The sequence below is a fragment of the Telopea speciosissima genome, chromosome 6, assembly GCF_018873765.1.
Source record: "Telopea speciosissima isolate NSW1024214 ecotype Mountain lineage chromosome 6, Tspe_v1, whole genome shotgun sequence".
Classification (NCBI taxonomy): domain Eukaryota; kingdom Viridiplantae; phylum Streptophyta; class Magnoliopsida; order Proteales; family Proteaceae; genus Telopea; species Telopea speciosissima.
Window position 1 is genome coordinate 64803591 of NC_057921.1, and position 8612 is coordinate 64812202.

The 8612-nt window shown below is 39.7% G+C and overlaps 3 protein-coding genes across 3 annotated transcripts in view; 2 read left to right on the forward strand and 1 right to left on the reverse strand.

The window, feature by feature from the left end:
• LOC122664024 (ABC transporter C family member 10-like) overlaps positions 1 to 8612 on the forward strand; it is a 29680-nt gene that overhangs the window by 12894 nt on the left and 8174 nt on the right. The window lies entirely within an intron of this gene.
• On the reverse strand, positions 1997 to 3140 carry LOC122664028. The gene has a single exon (XM_043859710.1). It carries the CDS (start codon positions 3130 to 3132, stop codon positions 2245 to 2247), a length of 888 nt encoding a protein of 295 aa, XP_043715645.1. The 5' UTR covers positions 3133 to 3140; the 3' UTR covers positions 1997 to 2244.
• Positions 5587 to 8400, forward strand: LOC122664030 (protein CURVATURE THYLAKOID 1A, chloroplastic-like). Its single transcript, XM_043859713.1, has 5 exons — positions 5587 to 5817; positions 7134 to 7228; positions 7428 to 7535; positions 7696 to 7767; positions 8152 to 8400. The coding sequence occupies exons 1-5, from the start codon at positions 5658 to 5660 to the stop codon at positions 8215 to 8217; spliced, it is 501 nt and encodes a 166-aa protein (XP_043715648.1). The 5' UTR covers positions 5587 to 5657; the 3' UTR covers positions 8218 to 8400.

The window sequence follows — 8612 nt, forward strand, 5'->3', positions numbered from 1 at the left end:
AACAAGACTTGGTTGAATCTTTATCAAGATCAGATTTTTAAAACGGAAATCAACAGAATATCAAATGCTAATTCTGAATATATATTCTGATCTGAAAATCTTAATTCAAAACTCAAGATATCAGAGATTGGATCTTAAACCAAAGAACGGAAACATAAGAATTGTGAGGACAAGGGCAAATTGTCATTTCATTTCAAAACTAACAGTTAATATTCAGGGATACAGAAGTAATTTTTTAAATTTCAGGGGTGGTAGACATAGTTGTTTATAACCACTGATCTGATTGAAAAATAAATTATGGAAGAAAGAACGCCACCCAGCTGTGCAGCGCACGCCGCCCCTGCGTCTAGACATAGGGACGCACTAATGACTATCGCACCCCTAGTAAGATGGCAATGACTAGGGGTCTGATGGTCATTTCACATGCTCCTGTGTCTGGGCTCAGAGGTGGCATGCGCTGTGGGATGGCGTTCGGTCTCTTTCACATAAATTATAGTTCTACTTTAAGCAACCTGTGTTTTATCATATACAGAGTTTATAAAGGGCATGATTCCATGATCCATTAAAATGGCTTGAATCAAAAACAGACAACACCATCCTACCCACCTGCTCTAAAAAGTAGGATACATCATTGCAAAAGTTATCGACTTTTGCTTTTAGAAGAAAAAGGAATCAAAACTACTAATATGGTCAATGGCTCGTTTGAAATATGTTGCTGGGGTAGCTTTGACATTTGATTTTGTTGTTTCTCTCTCTCTCTCTGATCAGACACGGTGAAATCTACAGGGCAATGGGTGAAAAACAGAAATAGAAGAATGAGAGATTCTCTTGTTCTGTCTCTTGTTCTGCAATTGTTCTGTTCTTCTATGAAGATACTCTGGCTTACAAGATAGAGCTTTCTGTTCTTTGTTTTAGGTGTCACTGAATATGAAGAAAAAGTTTACTACCCTTCACCCTAGTGAGTTGTGACTGCGCAATCAAACCCACCTTTTTAATTGCAAGGATACATTGATATGCTTCAAATTCTCCCCCCAAAGAAAATACAATTAAAAGTCAATCTAATTGTGTCAGTTGTAGTATGGGGATTCTTAATGGTCAGTGCCATTGGGAAGAAGGGAGGCAAGGACTGCAAACAGAAAAGCTGCAGAAGTTCTCCCTTCTTCATTTGCAGACCTTGAAGAGAATATCAGTGCCAGGATTCAGAGGAACAGAAATGTTTATGTCAAGTTCATTTGATTGTTATAGCAAGTTGTCGCAATTTGTAACCATTTATTTAATGGAACAAACCTAGAAGTGCTGGTTGCTTCCAAGAGAAAATGAAGGTGCCCTTCATATGGTTGTGATGAAACTTATGTTGGATAAGTTGATCACCAAAGTCCAAATCAATTCAGCGAACACTGTTTCCAAGCTCTCACCCTGAGAAGAGGATTGTTGCACACAAAAGATCTCTTCAGTGGAGGGTCTATATATGACAATGTAATGACATGCATCAAGGATTCACAGAACTTCTACAGCGACTCTACAAATGCCACTGGTTAAGAAGGGAAACTTAAATCCCCTCACAGGAAACCAAGGGGGAGATGAGGAGAAACTGCAGGAGAATTAACTAATCAAATGATAGAATACGTAGAGGATTAACTTCCCGAATAATATTAGAAAACCAAATCTAAAATTTATATTTTCATGCATCTTCATCATGCATATATGCATTCATGTGTGAACAGATCGTGGCAGCGAGGGGAGACACTGATGAACTTCAAACTATTGATTATGCTGAAAACCAGGTAATTCTGCTTACTTGATCAAGTGAAATTCACTTGTTTACTTGCCATATCAATCAGATTATCTATGTCCATTAAAGAACAAGAAAAACACTTCTTACAGAGTTGCAGACATCAAACTCACTTCAAAGAGGTATTGAAGTCATAAAAGCAATGAAACTTTGAAGAGAGTAAAGAAGAATGCTCCAATCAAAACAATGTGGAACTTGATCATCAACGTGGAACTTGATCATCAACCATTTCAATCTGAAATCAGCCCCAAATTACAATTGGTTGTAACTTCCCTTACAAAATTCAAAGAACACTACTAATTCCTTACCACCCTTCCTTACCACCCTAAAACACAAAACACAAAAATAACTTTCCCATTTGTACATGCATACAAAAATCCTCTACCTTACTCTGCCGACCACAAAATAAGCAATAGTCCAAAGACAAGAAAAAAAAAGAAGAAGAAATCAAGTCATGGGGCATAACTATTCTCAAGGATTGGCTGGGTTCTAGTTACTGCTGCAGAAGGCATTTTACTAGATCCGACCCAGATTGTTTTGAAAGACTCACCTTGATCAGCTTTTCTTTCCATTTTCCTGATTTTCTTTGCTTTAGTGTGCCTAACAAGAAGAATAGAAACCACACATATGGAAACTAATCCAACAAATCCACACACAACTACTACCACCCACCACCTCCACAGATTCCACCCCCTCCTTGCTTTCCTCTTGGGCTGTTCAACAACAATGGAGAAATGGCCTTGATTGGGTGTGGAACATACATTGGGGAGGGTCATGTCAGTAAGGAACACTGTCCCATCTACATTGAATGTAACACATTTTGCAGTCCAATTCAACCCTGAAGGCAACAGGAACTGGGGGAAATGGATTGAAATGGGATCCCCAATCACGCTGAGATTGATTGGTGTAATGACACTGGAGCTAAAATTGGAGGCATCATAAGCCCTGAAACCAACCACAGGAGTGACCAATGAATGGCCTGATACCCTGTAGTAATGGGAGGACCAGTTGCCCAGATTTTGGTAGACTATGGCTAATCTCTTGATGTAAGGGGAAGCACTGATTTTGGGTGGCAACTGGAAAGCGCTATAGTTGGCTCCTCTGGTCCAAAAGCTACCGCCCCTGAGCCGGACAACTGAGGCTTCCATGCCTGATAAATTTGCAGGAAGGGTTGCTTTGTACAGAATACCGGAGTGAGATCGGGCAAGAACTCTGGAGGCATATTGTTGAAGAAGATCATCTAAAGAAATGCGAGCAGACTGGTTCTGTAAGCTTTGGGCTATGGATGAAAAGAATAGGGAGAAAATGACGCATATGAAATACAAGCTTCTGCAACCCATGGAACTGGAAAGGAAACTCAATTCCTCCGATTTTGTCAGCCAGCATCTCAATAAATGGATGAGAAGTTAGGTATCAGAAAGTGAAACCCAACATATATAATTAGTCTCCGCAGTTCCCTTCCGTAACATTTATGCCATGAAGAATGCTGCATTCCGGAAGGAACTGCCATAATGAGATCTGTTGCTTTATGTTCCTCTCTGCTTGAGAGGCAGAAATGGGTTCCAACCCATAAAGACAAATTAAACTAATGATGTATTCCAAGAAGAATAATACGATTACGATGCCCTTCCTCCATTAAATCCAACGCCTAATGATTTCATTCCAGAAGGTGGAGAAAGAAGAGAATAAAAAAACCCAACAGAAAACAAAAGAAAGGGTGGCACTCAAGGCCTGAAAAAGAGCCAGAACGGAAAGGATTGAGATTGAATCACCTCGTCAAGGGAAGAAGAAGGGAATCCTGGGCTCGGTTCTCACTGGGCAGGTTAGGTGTCTGACAAGAAGGGAATTCTGCAACAATGGTCGGAAATCATGTGAGAGAAAGAGGATGGGAAAGGGAAAAGCTGGAGATCAGAGCAGAAGAGGTTAATAGTTCCCTTCCCTTCCCTCCCTAGTCCCTCCTACCAAGGGAGAGCAGCCCACGATGATCTGTAAAAAGAAAACGATAATGGGTCTTACTCCTATAATCCTCAATTTCGAGTCCAGTTACCAACGCAATTTGAGGCATCGACTGCGGTAAAATAGGAATTAGGTCCTCCAAAGTCATATAACCTCCTCCGTTAAGATTTTAATGACGTTATAGTTTTCGAAAAGGAAAATCCAGATTGGCAGAAGATCCTCTTTATTTTCAGATTTCTCCATTTTTATTTCTTCTTAATAATGGTGGGTTTGAAGATTTTGGTTGTGTTGGATCAGTTGGAGTGTTTATGGAAAGACGAATCCCTAAAAATGAGAAGGAAATGGTTGGTTAAGTTAGGACAAAAGATGACAAAAGATGACAACGAAGCGCAACCATAAAAGTTTGTTCTTATTTCTAACAGACAAAGCTACAGTTAATGGCGTGAAAACTGAATATGGAAGGAAGGATGATTCCATAACATTTCATTTGTAAAGCTAGTCCTAAACTCTTTAAAAGGGACGAAGTGGGGAGCAGAATCATAAACAAGCTATTACTTTACTCATTGCAGCTAAACTCAATATATGCAATCTAATTATAGGCTAGGTTAGGGGGATCAGGCTCCTCTCCAGGGAGTCCATTGCACAGGGACACATCCAATGGTTGGGCTGCTGCGCACACATCTTGGTGCACCATACATGCTGATTTGATGCACATTGGAATTTGTGTGTGGCAGCCCAGCAGTTGGATGTATCCCTGGACGATGGACGGATCCGGCTCCTCTATAGGGAGTTCAGTGCCCAAGGAGTGCCTAGGGGAGCATTCAAGGGCTAAGTTGTGCTGCACACATCCCGGCGTGCGTCCAATCAACCATCAAGATGTCAGCGGCACAACCCAACGGCTGGATGCCCCTTGGGTGTTGGGCTCCTTGGAGAGGAGTTCAATCCAGTGATGGACTCCCTGGAGAGGAGCCAAATCCAAGCTAGGGTAGGGTAGGGTAGGGTAGGGTAGGGTAGGGGAGGGGAGGGGAGGGGAGGGGAATCTGATATTTCAGTAATCATTGCAGCTAAGGATGCAATGACCTAAAATGATGTGATTCTGATTGAAGGAGCTAATAGAGCTAGGGGCAGGCCTAAAATGACCATAGGAGAAGTGATGAAGAAGAACATGCATAATCTACGTCTTGTACCAAGTATGACCTCGGATAGAGCCTATTAGAGAGCAAAGATCCATGTAGACCCCATTGAGTTGAGATTCTCCTGAAATGCTAGGTTGTGTCTTTTTCTTCTTACTATCTTTCATCTTTCATTTATCATTTATCATTTCTCTTTTCTTTTCCTATTTTGGTTAGAACTCAGTTTTTTTTACTTTGTTTTGTTGAATCCATATAACCGACCACATTAAGTTGGGATAATGCCAAATGTATTGTTGTTGTACTGTAGCTAAGGATGCAAAACTCGGATCCAGGTTCGAATCGGGTCCATTCAATGCCGATTCAATCAGTAAGATTCTGCACTCTAATTCTAGATATGGTTTATGGATTGGTCGGAATCGGATCTGGTCACTGCCAGCCGATTCGATTTGGCCAATTTACTCCCGGCTGCCAGATGGAGGGGGCTGGGAGGATGGGCTTTAGAGGAGGAAGGATAAGGGTAATTTAGGAATTTTAAATTAATATGAGAGATGGTTGATGATTAATAGGGTGGGTGGCGGAATGCAAACGTGGATTTTTTAAGATAGGAAAGCAGCCAATCAGAGAGTCATTTAGTGCCACATGTCGTAGAAAGGAAGCTGGGGAGGTGAGAATGGAGGAGAAAAGAATCGCGGACAGAGAAAAACGAAAAGAAGAAGAAGAGATAGAGAAAGAGAGGTCAACCAGAGAGACTGTGAAGTTGTTCTTGTTGGGAGGCCATGGCAACGACGGCGTACGCAGGCGTATCTACTATGGCGGTAGCGGTGTTGGGTCCGCGTCTTCCCACGACCAGCAAATGTCCACGCTGCTCCGCTCTGCCTTCTCTACCACCTCGCCCTATCGCTCCCGCGTCCTCCATCTCTTTCAAACACTTCTCAGGTGAGCTTCTACCTCTTCAATCTCTCTCTCTTCTGTGAAACAGTTAATCAAATAAGAAGTAGGTTAATGCACAAATAGTTGTAAACCAGAGGGAAAATTTTGGAACATTTTGTTTAATATGCAATTTCTGCTCTAATTTGTACCGAAGAATTCGAAATAGAGATTGATGCCTTAGTCTGGGGCTGCAGAATCCGCAGCCAATTTTATTTGCACTTGGGTTATTTCCTATTTGGATTGAAACCCTGCAACCCTTTATTCTTGTTAGTTAAAGACCTCTGCTCAATAACTTAATTGTATTGATTGGGAAAAGCTTCAGTGTCATTAATCCATATTCCATACCTGTGTGTATCGGAGATACTTTACCATTAGAGGACTACTCGAAGTCAGAGTATAGAAGGAACCAAGCCCATTAACTCCAAGGATTCAACAGAAACTTGTAATTTATAAGTCTCTCTGAGACCAGGTGCATATCCCCATTCCCCATTTTTTTCCCCCCTGAAGTTAGCACTCCAATGTGGTTTGGTTTCACAATTTTTGTACAAGCTCTCTGTTTGTCAAGTAACTTATAGAAGCTTAGGTCAATATGTTTGGTGACTTTGTGTAGTTTCTTAAAGCTAAATTCATTGTGTCTTGGGTGTGCCAAGGCCCTGCTGATCTTTTGATGGCCTTTCAAAAGTAATGTGCTACATTTTTTTGCAATCACTGGCAAAGCTGTTTCCGAACCTCAAGTCCTTGAGTGAGGGTTGGGAGTAAACTTAATTGCTATTTTGAGCTTGTGGAGTTCAAAGGGAGGACAAAGTGCATACACTCTGGAATCTGCAACTCGTAGTCCAAACCCAACCAATCTTGTAGGGGGTTCAGATAACTTTATTAAACATGTTTAATCTTTAAAGAAATATATGCAAACTCAATGGAAAAAATTCTGATTCAGCTTAAGAGATTTAGTATTTTTGGGTCCAACATCTCCTTGATCTAACTATTGCTAAATGTGACACTTCTTCTTACTATTTTTTTTAGTTTCTCAATATTATATCTTTGTCAATCATTTGCTTTATACATTTGGTTACTGTATTTTTAGGAGATTTATCCATGTAGGTTAGTTGTTACTAAGTTTTTCACTTTATTAAAAGAAAAAGAGAATTCTCTATACTAAACTGAATATGCAATAATATGGGTTCTTCTAATAGTTTGTCACTTGCATCGTCTATTTATATCTTGGACATTCAATATGGTCCCAAAAGATATTAATTCTGTAACATTACACTCTACTCATTGTACCTGTACAAATGATTTGTTTTGGTGTTTCTTCGAAACAGAGGCACAGAGGTTTTCTTTGCATCAGATCAGAGCCTCTTCCACAGAAGAGAGCACCATTGAGGTTGGAGAAGTGTTCGAAGACTTGAAAGGAAAGGTGAAAGCCTCCCCAGACCTCTTGAATCTGTGGTATTTAGTTATAAGTAAAGTCCAAATGGTCAGCTGGATCAGTTGCCTACTCACTAAAGTTGGACCTTGTGTTGCCTAAATGTGATACTCACCTCATATTTTTCTCTATTGATTATATTCCACTAGTGAGCTCTAAATCCAAATCCGTGTCTGTTTTTTTTAAATAGTGGGATGCACTCGAAAATAAGTCCACTGTACTTCTCTATGGAGGTGGAGCGATAGTTGCAGTTTGGTTATCTTCAATTGTGGTTGGCGCCATCAACTCAGTTCCTTTGGTATGCTTGAATAATTTCTTTCTTTTATTTCTTAATCTGGAACAGATTAATATGACAGACGGACAATGGTTTTGTACCCTTAGATTGCTTCTCTTAAACTTTTAAGTAACTATTTCTGGCCCTTGTAAACTCTGGAATGGGGTTGTCTTTGTCTTGCCAGCTTCCAAAGATCATGGAGTTAGTAGGGCTTGGATACACTGGATGGTTTGTTTACCGGTACCTTCTTTTCAAGGTAAAATCTGGAAAATACTGTTCCATAGCTTGTTTTGTTAACCAAGATTAAACCATTGTACAATATTATGCATTTTGCTATTTAGATGGTAGCTTCAATAAGAAAATCTTCCATCAACTTGACACATTTAGTGGATTGATTTTGTTATTTATAGCTTCTGACTGACAATACTGTTATGTATTTTAAAACTGTGGATCCTGTCATTATTTAAAAAACTACTAGCTTTTGCAATACTTATTTCCGTTGGATAAGTTTCAAACACCATAGTTTATGGAATTCATGCCATCATAATCAGAAAGCACACACACTTGAAAAGATGGTTTGCTCATTGTAATATTATATTACATTATTTATTATACTAAAGAGTTTATTTATTATATCCAGTCTAGCAGAAAAGAACTAGCTTCAGACATTGAAGCATTCAAGAAGAAGATCGCTGGAACCGAGTAGAGATGCACATTGGATGACAAGTTTATTTTGCATTCAGTTCGACCATTGGTTTTTCTGTGGTTCTTTCCAGAGTTACATACATAAAAGGCACCTGGATCCTGTACTGTACACACTTCTTTTTTCCCCTCTTCTTTTCTTGTATCAACCAACTTGTTCCATGGAATTCAGACATCTATTTCTTTAGAAGTAATCTCAAAGCTTGTTTTCTCAAAAAAAAAAATAAGAAGAAAGAAAAATAGCCGTTATATATGATCCTAATTTCTAGATCATAGTTTCCAACTGAGTTCTTGACTCGTTGTGATTCCAGTATGCTATTCAGAACCAACTTAATCTGCCAAACTAGCCAAGAAAATGAGACAACAAATTGCATTCAGAATGACTTGGAAGAATTGAAT